The 19,083-nt window shown below is 46.5% G+C and overlaps 1 protein-coding gene across 1 annotated transcript in view; it reads right to left on the bottom strand.

Moving 5' to 3' along the window:
• celsr2 (cadherin, EGF LAG seven-pass G-type receptor 2) overlaps positions 1-19,083 on the bottom strand; it is a 71,738-nt gene that overhangs the window by 39,502 nt on the left and 13,153 nt on the right. The window contains exon 2 of the mRNA XM_076037090.1: positions 8,981-9,715. Coding sequence (XP_075893205.1) covers positions 8,981-9,715 — 735 coding nt within the window. The remainder of the gene's footprint in view (positions 1-8,980; positions 9,716-19,083) is intronic.

Below are 19,083 nucleotides of genomic sequence, written 5' to 3'. Positions count from 1 at the left end.
GCGGCTCTTCCCGTGAACCGCTGACCTCCCGGCAGGAAAAAAAGGGGCTGCAAAGCATCAAGACACGAACCTTTAGTTAAAAATTTACTGACATTTATAGACGTAGGAGTGGCGGCCCATTGTGGAGCAGGAGGCTCTCAGGGCTTCATGGGCCGCTGATGTGTGGTCTGACTGCGAGACCTTGTATCTCCAGCGAGTGGTTTATTATTTCAGTCTTTACATCAAACAGCTGAAGATTCCAGAGTAACACGTTGGGGAAAAGTATTTTCTGCCAATAGAAACAAAAACCTGACTGAAGAAAAAGATCTACTGCCAATTGGAAAAATAGTAAAAGTTAGTAAAAGGATTTGACCCCCTTTTGCCTTCAGAGCCGCCTTAATTCCTCGTTGCCAACTTTCAACAAGTTGTTGGAAACATTCCTCAGAGAAACTCCAAAGATGTCTGTAGCGTCTATTTACTTAAATCTGAGTTCTTTCCTCCATATCAGCCAGTTTGATGAAGATCAAAGTGTTCCGTCAAAACATGCCAGGTAAGAAAAAAAAAAACCTGTGTGTCTGACACAGACAAAACAACTAAGATTCCTCAGAGATTTTGTTCCATATTGACATGACATCATCACACAGTGGCTGCAGATTTCCCATTCTATCCATCCATCCATACATCCATCCATCCATCCATCCATCCTGAAGGTGCTCTATAGGATCTGGTGACCGTGGAGGCCGTTGGTTGGAGAACAGTGAACTCATTGTCGCATTCAAGAAGCCAAGCGTGAGATGATACACGCTCTGTGACATGCACTGCTGGGAGCAGCCCGTCAGGAGATGGGATACGCTGGGGTCATGGTAGGACGGACAGGGTCGGCAACAATACAATACTCAGGTGTGCTGTGGCATTCAAACAATGCTCAGTTTGTACTAAGGGGCCCAAAGTGTGCGGAGAAAGATCACCCACACCGTTACACCAGCAGCAGCAGCAGCAGCAGCAGCAGCAGCCTGAACCGCTGATACAAGACAAGGTGGATCCACGCTTTCATGTTGTTTATGCCAAATCCTGACCCTGCCATCCAAATGTCACAGCTTTCCAAGTTTTTCCCATTGAAGAGCCGTCCTGCCTGGTTAGTGAAGGTCCGGTGTGCACAATTTGGCTTGATTTATGATTTTTAAATTGGTAAAAGCTTAACATACATTAATAAAGGTGTATGTTTGCAGTACAATAAAAGTCATTTGGTTTTCCTAACCTGAGAATGTATCATATATATAAGAATATAATAGAGCAATGAGCTCCTAGTTTGCTGCCATCTTGTGCTGCCATTTCTTAAGGAAGCTTGTTTGAAAGTGGCCTTCCATAAAAAATTCTACACACTGGATTTTTAATTCAGTCTCTTTCTGCTGCCAACAAACCGGCAGCGTCGCGGTCAAACGCCACATGGGCCAACGGACCCGGCAACAGAGGCCACTGCTGCGAGGGCTCCGGTGAAGACGAGACGCCGCGGTAAAGCTGCACTCTTTGGCGAGTGGCGCCTGCATCGCCTCCCTGCGGCGCTGACAAAAAGCTTTTAAGTGCCTCCGTTTATCCGTCCCGGGCTTTCAGGTGAGAGGCGCAGCGGCGGTGGAGGGTCGGGGGAGGGGCTCGCTTCCACGGCTCGCTTCCACGGCTCGGCAGGACACCGCAATCAATAATTCAGACACGTGTTCTCTGCTCTATTTACACCTGTGTGTAAGCCAATCCTGGTGCCCACAGCCAGCCTGCTGCCAACACATCACACCTCCTGCTCTCCACGTCTGCAGGCAATGAATAGGTCTTGCTGCACGGCTAACTTTCACCCTGACATACGGACTGTGCATCACACTGTCTGCGAAGCGATCAGCAATCAAGCAGCATGACTGTAAAGACAGTCACAGAGCGTGTTAAACCATTAAGTGCATGTTTGCTAAATTATTCCTGTTTTCCCCCACAAACACTAAACTGAGGTGATCATTTATCCACTAAAGGCTGTGCAGCATTAATGGCTGCTCCAGTGCAGCGTTAATGGATCCCTGAGGACCACTGCACTGCCGGAGTAAACACAATGTGACAAATAAGCCTAATAAACACGTGGCTTTTAAAAATGAAGACCCTTTTAATTCTTTTTTTTTTGGGGGGGGGGCTGGGGGGGCGTTCAAAGCCGTATCCACCAGGTGAGGGATTCATAAACAATGCAAGGTAATTAACTAGGAGTGGCGTGACACCGTGCACCATCCCCGAGTGCAAAAAAGTTCCCTCGGAGATGTCGAACACCTGAGCAGGTGTGTCTGCCGCTGCCAGGCAACAGATGAGGCTGAGCCGGTGGGCGGATCCCTCAGGGCACGGCGGGAGGGGGAGGGGGGGCGAGCTGGGCGAGCGGGGCGAGGCACCGCAGGGTCGACGCAGCGGCGGCACCACGGAAGGTGAATAATGAGAGAGGGCGATCAATAATGGAGGAGATACGCGACCTCCAGCGGTTCCTGTAGGGATGCTTCTCGTTATGCTGCAGGAGATCGACAGCAGCGAGTGAGCAAAGGCCACGTCGACTGATTACTTCTTTCAAAAGTAATCTAATTGCTTATTTAACGACTTGGTTTCATAAGTAATCAATTGTTAATTACTTTAGTTAAAAAAAAAAAGAAGATAAAGTAACAGTTGAGAACGTCTTGTTTCCTGCACACAACGAACAACAAAGCACCATATTCTATGATGAACTCAAAGTAATGTTTGTATTTCCAGCTACAAACGCAATCGCTGTTTTTTTCCTTTGGCCGCCGCCGTGCTTGTTTTGGTGCGTCAAATGCCAAATATCAATGACGTTGCATGCATCAATCTGCGACATCGTTGTGGAGGATAAAACATTTTTAGCTTGCAAAACATTTCAGAGAAGTAATGGAATCGTTACTTGATAAAGTAATTATAATATAATTACCAATTTTGCGTCAGTCGTAGTTTAATTGCAGTAGTGGATTACTTGGTAATAGATTACTCGCCAACACTGCTGATCTTAGATCTTGGGAACGGGAAGGTATTATTATATAAATTATATAAAAATTATATAAATAAAACGTTTTGAGAAATGCCTTCTTCTAAATAATGAGTGAGCCAACGGTCATCAAGCTAAAAAGCTACCACGACCTGCAAACTCTTTGTCGCGTTTGTTCAAGTCTTTCATTCAACTTCCATTCCACTGAATTCTATGTACCATTAAACCAGTCGCACCGGCTGAACAGTTACGAAATATCGCTTTGTTGCTTTCGCTTTCAAAATTACACAAGAGCATATAGTTTAGATCTACGTAAGCGCATTGCGAAAAAAAAATGGGCTCGGTAGCATGTAACTACGTGAACGTTTCACGTTTTTTAAGTGATCATTTTCACATTTTTGCTACACACTACAGCTTGTTCATACTTTAAGCTTGGTTTGAGACAAGATCCTGCTTTAATGACCACCGTCAATGACATTAGTATTAGCATGCGTACTTTGAGGAGGAGTTTGCACGCTTGCATGGGGTAACAACGTAAAACTTTTCATTCCATTGCATGATACTGAGATTTTCGCTATCACAAAATAATGAAATAATGGAATAAACAATAATAAGAAAGTTTCACGTGAAATGCAAAAACGATCACGTAAAAACATGAAAATTGCACAAAATTCTGTGATTCTGAGCACCCCTTTCTTTAGTATGGCAGCAATAGACTTCCATACGGATCAGACAGCAAAACATGAGTAAAAAATGTGAAAAGTGCAAGACGATTTGTTGCGGAGAGATCCAGCATGAGAGCCTAATGGAACGTCCCAGAAGTTCACCACTGCCTGATCCACAGCAGGGGTTGTTTTTTTTGTTGTTGCTAATCTTTCTTAGTAATCCATCTTTTTTTTTTTTTTTATGCTTGCCGCAGAATATATTATGCAGCTGATGGCTCTTATTTACTTAGAAATGATCCGCAGAGTAAAGTAGCTTTCAAAAGAAGAAAGCGGCGAGCTTTGGGCCCGCAGGGACCTTGTCAGACAAATAGAGTCTGGCAGGTGACTGAATAGAGCGCCAGCAACAGCCGCTAAATGCACTGATGTAAAAAAAAAAAAAAAAAAACAACCCTCCGTGTGTGGCCATGTTTCTTTAATCCATACCATCTTTGGGAGTTAGCTGTGATTTTTCGGCAGCTGCTGGTTTGAAACAGAGCGCTGCGTGTCTGTGCACGCACATCATCACACGCGGCAGACCCCCCACCCCCTCCCCGATTAGTGAATGAATTAGACAAGGAAGCAGACGGCCAGCTGATCAACAATCGTCGAGCAGCGTCTGAGCCTTTTTCTCAGGCCGCGTATTTTCAGGGAAACACGAGGAGAAAAAATATCCGTCAGTGGGCGGACTTCAATCTTCCAAGCCTTTAAAGAACAGCAAAGAGGATAACTGGGAGGGTTTTTCATTTTTTTTTTTTATAACATGTTACCATCTGGCAATGGTAACAGTCCAACTCCCTCTCACACACACACACACACACACATGCGCGCCATTAACACACAGCCATTTCACAGAGTTTCCTTCCAACATTTATCAACACAACCACAGATTTACAGCACTGAGTGACCAATTAAGAGTGCGCGCACACACACACACACACACACACACACACACACACACACACACACACACACACACACACACACACACACACACACACACACACACCAATGTGCCTTCAACATTATGAGTCCTCTCACTGACTTCCATCCACTGTCAGCCTCACCCAAACCCCCAGTGATCTGCCAAGTCCAACATGGCGGCCCATTACAATAGAAAGATAGAAAGATTTAATATGAATCACGTTTCAGGTCACAGTCGTCCTGTCAGCCGTTTTAATTGCGTTTATTTTTGTAGTGCAGCATACAGGAAAAATGCTTTCTGGGCCCATGGGATTAATTTTGCTGCAGTACCATGAGTGGCCACTGGGAAAAAACCGGTGCACCGCCTTATTGCCGGTCTGGTATCCAGTTCCTAGAATACATGCATGGATTTTCCTTGTTCTTCCATTCATTCCTTGTTCCATGATGTTAAGTGGACTCTGCACTCGTGTGATGCTCATTCTGCACCCCAACAACACCTCAAGTGCTCTGCACAGCCTCTCATTCACCCACACACACACAGCAACACACGGATGCAATTTGGCATGTGGACAGAGACAGAAAGGACTCGGACCGTCAACCCCTCAACCGTTGGTCGGCAGACTGCACCGACAAACGTGCCACAGCCGCCCTGCAGTCTTGGAGACCTTGCTTCCGAACTGAAGCCTTCACCTTTGAAGTATTGTGACAATACTGCGAGGAAAAGTGAGGAGTTGTGGCCAGGAAACAGCATTTCCAAGAATGACATCACTAAAAGAACACCCAAACACAGACACACACACACACACACATGCAGATTAGACACTAGTGAAGACACTAACTGGAGGTGACTCAATGAAAGCTACATGCACTTTATTGCCTCGCTGACCACATTCAGAACGGCGATGGACGCGCGTGGCCCCTCGGGTGCGAGCGCGTGAAAATCCACCCACCTCACCCACTCGCGCGTCGGCATTAAAAGCACCTGCCAGGTTCAGCTCCAACACCCACCGCCGTGCATAAGAATATGTAAGTGCCACTCAACCTTGGACCGCAGCGACTGAGCCCACACGTTGGGAAAAAAAAAAAACCCTGCGAGCTCTATTTTAGTCCTCATAAACACACGCGCAGTGGCGAGATGAGGGTGGTTGGATGGGTGGTGGTGGTGGTGGTGGGGGGAGATTTTAATGTTTGATAAGGAGTGATGGAAGTGATGGAGCCGCTGACTGCAGGACAAAAACATCAGCCACTTCGGCTTTTAGCGCTTGGCTTTTTATTTTTAGTGGCAGACCTTTTGTTTTGAAGACTCGCCTGATGGCTATTGTGAAAAGTCGGCGCTGGACGGCAGGAGAAAGGCAGAGACTGCTGCACTCAAGGAATCAAGAACTTAACATTTCCAGTGTGTCACAATGTTCATGAGGGAAATAAATGTTTTCCACAAAAGAAATCACAATAGAATGGATGTTGCAACTGAAAATTGGGATTAAAAAGGAACATTTTTTTTAATGTTTATCAGTGCCCTGTAAAGGGTTAACAGACAACTAGACCTGCTTATGTGTTTGGAACTAACTTTTGAGTTGCATCCATGAGCTTTTTTCAAGTATAGACAGTATTTAAACAGTTCATTTCCATTTAAACATTAGGAAATCTAAGCGCATTTTCAGTAAAAAAGCAACCGTGGCTGTGGTGCCTTTACGACCACAACTGCGATTAATTATTGCCATGTGATCAGTGATGCAGTTGTCATCATAAATAAGTCTCTACTTTGGCGACGTGATCATACAATTTTTTTTTTTTTTTAAAAATGCTCCTTGGTCTCCTTTGCTTTTTATTTTCATCATCACACCGCAGCTGTAAAACCCTCGTGTGACTGCAGACGCTCGTACGCGTGGCACACCAGGTCGGGTTCGATAAGCAAAACACGCGGCACTGAAGTTCCAGATCAAAACGGCAAATAAACGAACACGCAGCGATCTTCAAAAAAAAAAAAAAAAAAAAAACACGATGAAAAACACTGCAACATCGCAGAGTCCCAGCTTGACCCACTTAACCTCGCACCGCCGAGACGCGGGGCAATTTCAACGAATAGAAATTCTGTATAAATTAGCATATTAAATCATCAAACTTCTCTTTTCTCTCCACCAGAAAAACACACGCAGTATTTTAACACTTTAAGGGTGCGAATAATTTTTGGAGCAGAGACAGAAATAACAAATTCTGCTGCCAACAGTCATAAATTAGATCCCAATTACTCTGAAGTAGAAGCTTCTGTCCTCTCAGTTTGAACCTGCAGCGTCGCTGCCGCCTTGTGAATTCCGCTCTTCACCACCGGGCAATTTCCAGCCAGCGATGCTCACCATCTCTATCCATCTATAATTAATGGTTTCCTTCCGTTCCTCCACTCAGCGATACTACCAGAAGAAACGCCGTCGTATTCTTTCTTTCGTTCTTTTTTCTTTTCTTTTCTTTTTTTTTCCTGACACAGCACGAGCGTTTGGACTCAAAGGTTTTTCTCGGCAAAGCCGCGCGGCTTTAAATAGGCGTCAGCCGGAAAATAGAGGTCCGTTATATCATCCGTCTTGCCGTTGTTTGGATGTCGTTCTCCGAGGCGCCGTCCATTTCCCACAGCTCAGGAGGAAGAGTGGAGTGCAGGTATGAATAGCTATGAGGCTGTTTTCATGTCACAGCCATCCAAGTCGTCCCACCACAAAGAGAAAATAAATGACCCCCCCCTCACTTCGAGACAGTGACACCGGCCCAAACTGGGTGCCAGAAGTGCCCACACAGGACAAAAACAAACACATCGGCTGATTAAATAAGAAACTGGGCCCAAGTGTCAGCATTCTTATAATGTCAAATTTATAAAAGGCAACAAATGATTCAGAACTTCCCACTCATTTACTATTAAAATTCTATGATGCGAAATGGAGCCCGAGACTGGATGGGCAAGTGAAGATATTTAATCAAAATTTTCCTGATGAAAGAGAACAAAAAGAAGTTTTGTTCCTTTTTTAATCAATAGAGAAGGTTCAGATCAGATCAGATCAGATCAGATCAGATCAGATCAGATTGTCTGATTAGCCATTTGCGTGACCAAGGTGTTGAACATTTTACCTAATAAAGTGGACAGTGAGTGTTTTGGGAGCCTCTCCCCAAACCTGAGTACATCCAAAAATATCTGCCTGATAAACTGTCGCAGACAGAACAAATTCATTTTTCAGCAAAACTACAGAGAAACGGAACAAACAGGCTTTACGGCTCTGAATTTCAAAAGCAACTTCAAAACAGATGAACCGATAGGGCGTTTAGCTCCGCTTGACGCAACCCGCGACGGAAAACTAAGCGCAAGCCAATGAGTCAGTCAGTGCCAATCAGTGAGCTCATGCTCGTCTCTGTTGTGTCTGGCTGAAAGAGGGCCGAACAGATCGATAACTCATCACTTTACTGTGAGCAGTGTACAGGACAGCTTGCACTGTCAGGAGTCACATCCCATAAAGAGCATCGGAGGAGGGTGAGCACAACAGACGCAGACACTAAAAGCCCCCTGGGAGCTCTGAGGGGGCCCAGGAACTGAACCTCGGGCAGCTACGTAGCAGCGGCGTGTCAACTAAGAGGGAACCGAGACCAGTGTTGGTCCTTTCTGTCTGCGGTTCCTCGCTCGCTCCAAAGGGTTTTGCAGCAAAGGAGCAAAGTGTTAATACGTGTCATTCTGTTAACTTCATTAAACCCAGTAACTAAGCTTAGCCACCGCAATTGCTAATGCTAACATCTCCAAGTTTTCGGCAGGGATGGGTCCACGCAGACACGTTGAACCAGAGATCGTTCTACTTTTCGAATTCAAACCTTGATTTCTGACATTTTTTCTTTTTTTAAAAAAAAAAAATCAACCAACTGCTACCAGGACGCAAGAGAGAAACAACCGACAATGTTCCAAATAAGGTGCTGACGTGTTAATTGCTATATTGTCTGAAGTGGGAGGTCAAGTGCTTTGCTTGGGAAGTTTATGGTTATATTTCCTGCATGCCTAACAAATATACACTCAGCACTCTATCAAGTACACCTGGCTAGCAAAACCTTAGACCCCTTTTGCCTTCAGGCCTGCCTTAATTCTTGGTGGCGTACTTCCTAGAGGTTGTGGCAAACATTCCTCACATGTGCATGATGGTATTTAAAATCTACCAAATCTAAACTAATCTAATCTATCAAGCCATTAAACAGAGGTACCTAAATAAAGCGGCTGGTGAAGTGTGCATAACTTTGCTATTTAAAATAAAGAGAAACTCGTAACGGGCCAGTACAACAAACAAAGAAACAGCAACAACGAACAGGAATCTTGTGTTGTTGACCGTCAGCTTATGCAGCGACTCACCCGTGTAGTCGTCCAGGCACTCGCAGGTGTAGCCGCCCTCCCTGCTGCGGCACACGCCGTGGGCACCGCAGGGCTTGGAGTAGCAGAGGTCGATCTCCGTCTCGCAGTAGTCGCCGGTGAAGCCGGCGGGGCAGCGGCAGCGCAGGCCGGCGATGGGGTGGATGGGCCTGAACAGGATGGTGTCGGAGGACACGAACGGCGCCAGGCTGTCGAACTTGAGCACCGACACGCACTTCATGTAGTTCTCGCAGGGCTCGCGCAGGCAGATGTTGTCGTCGAAGGGCAGCACCTCCTGCGAGGAGATCCTGGCCAGGAGGCTGCGGTTGAGGTAGAGCCGCTCCTGGAGCTCCTCGGAACCAAAGAACTCCGAGCCCCCGCCCTCCGAGCCCCTCCTGGGCCTGCCGTCACCGGGGCTCGCGCCTCCCAGCCGCCGCTGCTGCTGCTGCAGCGGCTGCTGCTGCTGCGACTCGCCGAACGCAGGCACGGCCACTGACAGGCTGACGTTGAGGATTCGCGCGCTGACGTCCGTGTCGTCCTGGATGTTGAAGATGACCACGTCCTCGCGGGCGGCCGACAGGACGCGGGCGACGCCGTCCAGGAACTGGGCGAGCAGCAGCGAGAGGAAGTGCTCCTGGGAGGTGTTGGCCAGCCTCAGCGTGATGCTGTTGGACAACATCTCGTCGGTGATGATGGTGACTTGGAGGAGGCACTCGGCCGAAACTGAGTGCACGCCATCTGGAAACAGGGGGAAGGGGCAGTTAGCATCAAGGCAATTAGCATCAGGGTAATTAGCATCAGAGCAGTTAGCATCAGGGCAGCTAGCATCAAGGTAACGGGATTGGAGGCGACTGTATTAGACGATAGTTTGTAGAGATCCTGTTGAAGTCGATTTGCATCTTTTTAAATACAAAAGTGACGATCATGGTTTTTTTTTTTTTTTTTTTTATGTTTTCAAACCTTAATTTCTGACATTACTTCTTTTTTAAAAAAAAGCCAACCAACCGAAAATGTTCCAAATGAGGCGCTGACCTGTGTGGGAGGTCAAGTGCTTTGTTTGGGATGTTTATGGTTATATTTGCTGTATGCACCACAAATACACACTCATCTACCACTTTATGAAGTACAAGCTAGCTAGCAAACGCTTGGACTCCCTTTTGCCTTCAGGCCTGCCTTAAATCTTTGTGGCGAACTTTCAGCATCATGTTTTTGTTTTTTTTTTTCAATGTAAGCAGTAGAAAGTACAGATATTTGTGTACAGATGGACGGAGTAAAAGAAAAGTCTGAAAAATAAATACTCAAGTAAAGTACAGATGTGTGAAAAATCTACTTAAGTACATTAACTTTAAGTTTTTGTACTTTGTGACTTCAAATCTCTGTAGATAACTGACATACTGAGAGAAGATCATTTCACATGGCAACAAAGTTACACCTCGTAATCATGCTTTTAACACGAAAAAGACAAAAAATGGATTGAGGCGGACAAACAGGCCTTCGACGTCCCTTTAATGTCAGGACGTTTCTTCGCGTCGTGTTATGAGTTAAAGTCAGCAGAGACCGGAGCAGCTGTGACAGTAGACAGAAAACACGCAGGTGAGGCTCTCGCTGCAGGACCGAACAGCAAAATTGGGACTGTTAGTTCAAAACTTTGTGACATCGAGGCACAAACAAACTCCCCTTCACACGGCTTCCAGCGCCCCTCTTCATAGCAGGCAACCGTTTCCTTTCTTCTCGGGGGGGGGGGGGGGGGGGGGCACAACAGGAGCTGTGCTCTGCCAACACGATCGGAGGGCGAGAGCACGTTCCCATCCAAACCCAGCTCCAAGTTTCCTCATCGCCCATTTCACGCCTGCATTCACCAGAGACGCCGGCTTTTCTCTGCGCCCGGAAGCAGCGATGCCGCGATGCCACGACACGACGCTGGCCTTACTGGAAGCCCCCCCCCACACACACCAGTCTCACATTCACCACATGCAGCCCTCCCAGCGCAGCCCCTCTGCTATCTGGCTGTGAACGTGTTATCCTCTGCACATCCTGTCCTCTGGCTTCTCACTCTGAACTTGTGCCACTTGGTCCGCACGACGCATTTATATTACAGTGAGGTTGATTCGGTTGCATTGTGTTGTTGCCCCACGTTTGACCTGATAACACAGTTATTCCACTGCTCGGCGCTTCTTTTCGTCCAAGGTCACGCTCTCTTAAAGGTCCAGTGTGTACAATTTGGCTTGATTTATGATTTTCATATTGGTAAAAGCTTAACATACTGCCCATAAATACATTATTACAAGTGTATACTTGCAGTACAATAAAAGTCATTTGGTTTTCCTACCCTTAAAAGGGTTCTGGTGTATATTAGAATATACATCGAGCAAGGGTTAGCTGCCCTCTTGCACCGCCATTTTTCAAGGAAGGCCGCCCTTAATACTAAAAAAAGCATGCTGTCAGGTGGTCAACCTTAAATACTGGGCTTCATTGAAAATTTCGCACACAGGACCTTTAATAAGTAGAATCAGGATCAAAACCTCCAGCATACAAACGCATCCATAAATCTCCTCTTTGCTCCTCCTCCTCGGCGTCAAACCTCAGGATCCTTCTAGTGGTACATTCACTGTCCCTCCTCTTGTTTGTGCCCAAACCATCTCAGTCTGGCCCCTCTGGCTTCATCCCTCCATCCTGGAAGCTCAACATTTTAGCATTTCCGCTCTCACCTTTCCCACAACTTTCTTGTTGACTCTTTTTTTTAAAATTTTTTATCACACATCATGCCTGACACTTTTCTCCACTAGCTCCAACCTATTTGCACTACAAAATACATTAAGGTGCATGTTGCTCACAAGAAAACAACATTTGCTCAGTAGTCATTTTCACCTTCTGTGGTGCAGGATGTGGCCCTAAGAGACTCCAGCATTATCTGGAGCGCAGTATTTCCAAAGTTGAACAAGACACATTTAGATGTGTCAATATTATCTTAATCCGAATACATTACCAATATATGGGTTTAGATCAAACGTATTGCACTGGTAGTAACTGTTTCATTCATTCCAAAGACGAAAAGGAATTGGTCCTGATGAAGGTCGATGACGTTGACCCAATGAACAGCAGAGCTTTAATGTGAGTGTGGGAGCAAGTTGTGATTTTTTTTTTTTTTTTTTTAACATGCAAAGACATGCTAAGGTGATCACTTTACCTGCCATTTGAGGAAAAGTAGGCAGAAATATGAATTAGGACAAAACAAATAATTCTGAAATCCATTCAGTTCTTCAGTGCACCCCCTCTTCTGGCTTGCTGGGCAGTTCTGAGTGGAATGACCGAAGCTGGCCAACAAGCGTGTTAACCTGACCCCTGGTTCTTTAATGGCTTACAAATGTAACTTTTCATTTGCAGATTATGTCATTTGGTCTGGCGGTGAGGTCACGGAGAGACCCCGCTGTCATTTTGTTCATCTCTAAAGTGGCCCGCAGGTTGGTTTTTTTTTTTGTGGCCTCCAGAGCGAAGACACAAAGCCCCCCAATCCAATCAAATGCATCATGAAAACGAGCCCCCCCCCCCCCCAAACCCAAAATAATCAATGCGCCGCTTTGTTCTGGGCATCTGGAGACCGTCCAGAGAGCAGAACCTACGAGCAGAACTCGCACAAACACACTGCGCCGTCCAGCATTCGCAGATCCCTGTTTTGGCAGCAGGCAAGTTTAAACAGCGAGTGCCAGGGGAGGGAGGAGGAACTGGAGGAGGAGGAGGAGGAGGAAGAGGGAGGGTCAAAGAGGAAGTGAGACAGAGAAGCATGTTTGACACGGCTTTAATCCCACTGCTTTCAGTCAAGTGTTTCCAGCACAGTAATAATACAGGGCCTTAGTGGAGGAAGTGGGAAAACAAATCAAAGGATGGCGACAATCAGGGTCGCTTCTGCAATTCACACTCGAGTGTAAACACACGCATCCCTCTCTGTCTTTCTCTCTCTCTCTCTCTCTCTCACACACACACACACACAGACAGACACACACACACACACACCTGTGTACACAAATACACAGAGGAAAACATGAGGGTGATGAGGAGAAACCTATAATTGGGGCTCAAAACTTTCCAGTCAAAACAGATTTTCAGCCATCTTACAGTGATGATTGTTTTCCCTTGAACACTGTCGTAATGGCGGACATGATTTACACCTCAAGGTTACGCTTTTCCACGTGGGGCGTCGAATAACTATCACACGCGGATGAATGGCGAGAGAGGAAAAGTGAAAGGGGGGGAAAGAGGTTTTGAAGGTTTTGAGGTTTTGTTTCCGAGGTAACCGCAGCAGAGAGGGAGGACTTCTACTCAAGTCCACTATTGGTGGTTCCATCCCAGAAGACCTACAAGCTACATCTTGCACAAACCTCCATTGCTTTGTCTCCATTTCCAAATAACCAAAAAAAGGGAGGACGACATGCTTTCGTGTTTCTGCTTTTTGCATAAAATTCTGGAGGCTCTCAGCTCTTCATGTTTCGCATTGACACGTTGAAATGCCGGACGCTGAATTTTCCTTCGTCGACATCAAAAACGTGAGAATTAGATTTAACAGAATCCCAAATTAGAAAGCACTATCTTTGCCATCTGGAGATCCACCGAAACCCACATCACTCGCCGTCAGTCCCACAGATGCAGTGCAGCTGAACACACAAAGAGCTTCATCCAAGCCGAGGTGAGTCGCCGAGACTTTGTGGGAAACAAGCGGAGCATTTAGTGCTGCGCTTGAAGACACACACACACACACACACACACACACACAGCTTTTATCACACTGGGCAAATGAATTAAAGTCATATGATAAGTGATAGTGTTGCTGCAACAGTAGCCGGCAGAACTCCACTCCCACAGGAGCAGGGGCTCTGAAAGGTTAGGCCACATATAAGCGCAGACATGGCCTTAATTATGTCCTCTGCCAATTCAGATTCTTGGATGGGCGCTCGGGCAGAGCTCCACGTGTAGACGCAGCGCTGGGAAACTGAGTGCGAGGAGAATCTGGCCTGAAAGGATCCAGACCATCTCTCAAAGAGGTCATTCTCCATGGAGGGGGTCCTTCGCTCAGTGGCGATGGGTAAACGGGGCGTCGAGGAGCCCCAAAAAAGAGGGATGTTTAGTTGGTGAGGAGACCAAGTGCCAGCTCTGAAGTGTGACACTGTTTTGAGCCCCCGGGAGTTGGAGCCCCTCTGGGCCTCTGGGTGCCAGGAATGCTCTCAGCTAGGAAGTGGCGCCAGGGGAAAAAAAGATTAAACACACACACACACACACACACACACACACACACACACACACACACACACACACAGATCTGTACATCAATACTTGCCGAGGACGGCGTGTACAGTGAAGCAGCAAAAGGTTTGGTCATCACAGGAACGTCCAGAGTGAGAAATAAAGCTGCATCCCAGTCGCTGAGCCTATAGGCTAAGTAGACCCACGTAAGAAAAGCAGACAGCAAAAGTGGATGGGACGTCGTCAAAGCCAAGCCGCCAAGGTGGCAGCTCCTTTTTTTTTTCTTTATCCTCATATCAAAACAAAACAACGGAGCAGAGGAGAGCTCCTTCGAGACACCGCCGCCGACACGCTGAGGGATGAACACAAGCGGCCTCCCCGGGGGAGCAGGGTCACGCAGAGGCCGGGGTTGAGTGTCGCTAGGGGTCTGCACCCGGAGACGACAAATTAGCAGTCAGCAGGTTCGGCAAGAAGAGGACACGGCGGCATTTTTCGAACGGTGAAATATTAATGCAGCAGCTGTCAAGAGCGACGGACACGCCGCAAACAACAGGTTGTTAGGAGCGAGTGTTTGCTTTAAAGACACGTATCATGGCAGCACATGTACATCTGCGCCTCACTCCCACTGCGGACATGGGTTTGGGGTTAAGACACAGGCGGGAAGGGAGGCAGGGACACAGACACGGAGGGCAAACGGATGAGGCCGGCCTAATTGGACCACAAAAAGCCATCAAATCTCCCAGCGCACTCCCAGAAAATGTCAACAAAGTCATGGTGGATAAAGATCAGACGGGCTGTGTGACCAAATTGCTGAAGACAGAGACATCAGCCAGTGCAGCGCGACAGAGAGCCCGAGCCTCTCCGAGCAGCAGCTCATCACTTATTTATGCTCTTCCCCCGCTGCTTAATTACCTTATTGAAAATCATTTTTCAGCTTTTCTTTTCTGCACACTGAAGACAGCCGGGGGAGTGTCACTGTCCACGAAGGCGAGACGCTGCGGATGTTGTGCGACAGTGTAGTTTCACAACAGGTAAGCCGTTGAGTGTGTTGTCGATTGCCGTCAACGACTTCACCTCTGAAGCCAATTAGCATCTTTCTGTCGTCTCACCTGTAACCTGTGTTGCATTTTATATATGCATTTTGTAATTTCTGCACTTCAATTATTGTAAAGTCTGGTGAGCTGTCTGCAACCCTTTAGGACACATGGGTGTATGAACACGCTGAGAATGATTGGCCCTTAGCTTTTAGCTTCAGAGAGAACGCAACGGGCTTGTGGCAGCTAGCTACAAGCTAGCTACATGCTAGCCTCAAGCGGAACGGCATTCACTCTTTTGCCAAAGGAAGGAGTTGAGGGAATGTCCACGTCTGAAAGTTCATTTTCCAAGAACGCGCCGATGGGAAGCAGACGAGCTGTTCGATCACAGACGAAGCAATTTGTGATATGCTGTAACATCTCTGGGAGGGGTTGCGTGACAAGGTACAACACGGGGCGCGAATGCAGGACACTGCAGTGGTGGAAGTCCAACCTGAGACTGATAGCTTAACAATATTAGCTGACAGATTGGACCGGATTCAAGTGATGTTCTTGTTGGATCATAATTCCAGCAGACATGTCGAGTAAAAAGAAATGAAGTGCTCAACTGTTTAAAACATTAGTTAATCATATATGAAATTCAACTGTTCATATGCAAATATCTTGCTCTTCATTTTTCTTTAACGCAAAAGAACGCTCGTTTATACCTACAGGTATTTTATTTTCGTCTATATCTTTAGTTAATATAATTCTTGATCTTTTGCACTGTAGCTTTTTTTTGCTGCTGTAATTATGCAAATTTCCCCACCGTGGGATCAATAAAGGTCTTCTTCTTCTTCTTCTTCTTCTTCTTCAATATGTGTGAGTATAGATGAATAAAAAAACACTAGTCTAACACACAATAGCAATGCTTTTTCACACTTCACTGTCCACTGCCATGTGCAATGGACACCAAGTGTGTGTAGCAATTTGCAACCACAGAAATTGTTGGAAAGGAGCTCAGTGCTGAGTGGATCTTGAATATTAAAAACCGGGACCGTCGGACTCGGGCCGAGCTCCGTCACTCATTCAAACTGGCACAGGAAGAGGTGACCCAGGCTGCACTACAGTGTTTAACACAGAAGTGTAATTCAGGATATAAAGAACGACTGGTATTGCTGCAGGCTTGTGTAATATGAGTCCACTTGTAAAAAAAAAAAGTACCGTCATAACTTTTCAGAAACGGGAGGCCTCGCTGAGCGCACGCCTTCAAAAGGTTCTTCCAAAATGCCGACATGCTGACGTCAGCCTGCCAAATAGCTGCATAAGAAATAAAAACTGTTAACGCAGAGATAATTCATAGTTTTATTACTCGAATCACACTAACAGCAGCAACAGTGGATATATGAGGCGTTGCGCGGTTGAAATTATACAGCTTGTTCATAAAAAAAGTTGACAGTAAAAGAAGGTGATTCTAACATAGAGGCTGGACTCCACAGAGATTTAACTCATTCTCCAAATGTACAGCCTCAAACCCAAGCACATGCAGACACCTGGCAGCCAGCACTAGGAGGAGGAAGGCGGGAATCACATTGGAAACTCTTTACAAATGCAAAACACGCTCTCTCAAATAAAAATATGAAAGAGGTGCAGGGCCCAGTCAATTCAAAGGCCAGCAACACTCAAGTGTTCATCTCAAACAGTTACTAAATAATGATCTAAGACCAAACACAAACGCGTGTCGAACAAGTCTTCCTGTGTCAGTGCCCGTCCAGGACACTCTTCGCACACGCCGTCTATCGCCAGCAGGGTGAAGAGCCACTAAACGAGAGCTCTCCGAAAAGCAGCCATCCATGCACACGCCTGAGTGAGCAGAGCAGGAGAAAACCCGGAGAGACCCGCGCTCCCCGAGAGGAAGCTGTGTGTTTCGCCCAGGAAGTGCGTCCCGTCGAGGGAAACCGCCGGCGACAGAGAGCAGCGAGGGTCCAAACGCGGCCCGTCCTCCTCGTTTGGGCGCCGCGGCGCGCGCGCGCTTGGCACATCAAACGGCGCCGCTCGGAAGATCAACAGGGAAGGATCATGAATTAGAGATCACTCTGGAGGTTCCGCGCAGTTCACGGCTCGCACGGTTTTCGGACACAGCCAGATACTTGGGGAAGCTGGCTCTTGATTTGCAGTAAATAAGCACGTAGCCCGGCTGACTAGTCTAGAATATTCTGTTAGATGAACTGCTGAGCGAGTTTGCGCATCGCAAACAGAACTCGTTTGGTAAATAGGAATAAACACACAAACGGAATCACCCTGAAATGACCCGGGCTTTCAGGAAGGCGATGCCTGAGAAACAGCACGAGGGTCAAAACTTTACGGTCGAGGCCACAAACACGCGGCACTCAGGTAATAGCGTGAACATAAACTTTAAAGAGGAGCAGTGTAAAACCCGCCATAAAAAGAAGCTTCTTCACGGTAAGTAGCATACTGTTAAATTGGAAATGAACCAAACGCGTGCCACCCTGAGTGCAGGAGTGAGCAGGTATAGAAGATGGGTGGGCGGAAGTGCAGGCGTTTCATTTCTCTCCTAAAAGGCAGATGGGGGTGAAGATTTTCTTTTGAGTGAATATGAACATCGGCTGTTTTTTTTCTCCTTTGTATTTTATTCATAATACAGACGAAAGGGCACTAAAATTATTAGACTATTTTCTCAAATCCACAAAATGATTTTTTTTACACTCAACTTAAAAGAAGTTTCATGAAGGTGCAGTTGACTGCATCTCCCAAATTATAAGGTGAGATAAAACATTCTGGTTCATCCTGTTCTTTCTTTTATGATCGTGAAAAAAAAAAAAGTCCTTTTGTAGCTGCTCCTCCTAAAAATAGACAAGTTGACACTAACAGTGATTATGGGAGGCAGGTGAAAAAACACAGTCTGAATTGGGCTGGGAAACACACTGTCAGTGTTGCACCTGCCAAAAAAGACTGTGTTCATTATCAAAGAAAAGAGTAGCCCACGTTTCAGCGTTGTTTTGTGGCTGCGCTCTGAATTACGATACATTTTTTATTTCATAACGCTTCAGATTCAAGTATTGGTGTTGCCTATCAGCAACATCACCACTGATTTACACCGGTATCAAAACAGCAAGGGGGGAAAAAAAAAGAAAAACCCACAAATCTCGTTCCATTCAATAACCGTGACCTGAGCGTGCGGTTCCCATGTGCCCAACAGCCAGACGCTTTTCACTTAATTATAATTAAATACCCTGTTCTGGGAATGGCCTTCAATCAAGTACAAGCACCGTGCGTGTGACCTTGGCTCATTTATGACTCCTTCTTCTCCTTCTCCTCTCCCACCTCGGCGCAGACCTGCTGCGCTGTGCTTGCCTGACATGTTGACAGCTGGTCTTAGACTGAACCTTACAGGTGCTGTGAGCCCTCGTCGCGGCACCCCACTGTAAATCTGTATTACAGAGGACAGCTGCAGCGCCGCCTACTTGAAACGACAGGGCGTTTGGTGTTTCTTTTTCCTGCTAATCTTAGAGAGGGATGTTTGTTCGTTCACTCATTCATTTTCTATAGCGGCTCCAGGTCCAGATATGTTTGGACCTGAGGATCAGGCAGCAGGAGACCAAGTCAGGACTGCAGTCAGCATGATGAGGATTAAGAGTAGAGAAAATAATCAGCCGTGAACACACGAGGGTCCAGTACAGGGAGGAGGGGGAGCTTCTCATGATCTCAAAGCTCTGCGCCACGGCGGTGTTTAAAATTCTACAATATCTCTCGGCCCGGGCAGATCAGATTCTCTTTCATTAAAACTTTGTGCATTCTGTTTGGTGTGGATTTCATTCGAAAATGTGGAATGTTGAG

Source organism: Nelusetta ayraudi, unplaced genomic scaffold (genome assembly GCF_046127955.1).
Source record: "Nelusetta ayraudi isolate G7.1 ecotype Tasmania unplaced genomic scaffold, CSIRO-AGI_Nayr_v1 ptg000050l, whole genome shotgun sequence".
Classification (NCBI taxonomy): Eukaryota; Metazoa; Chordata; class Actinopteri; order Tetraodontiformes; family Monacanthidae; genus Nelusetta; species Nelusetta ayraudi.
The sequence above is the reverse complement of the archived record's forward strand: the minus strand, read 5'-3'. Positions and strand labels throughout refer to the sequence as shown.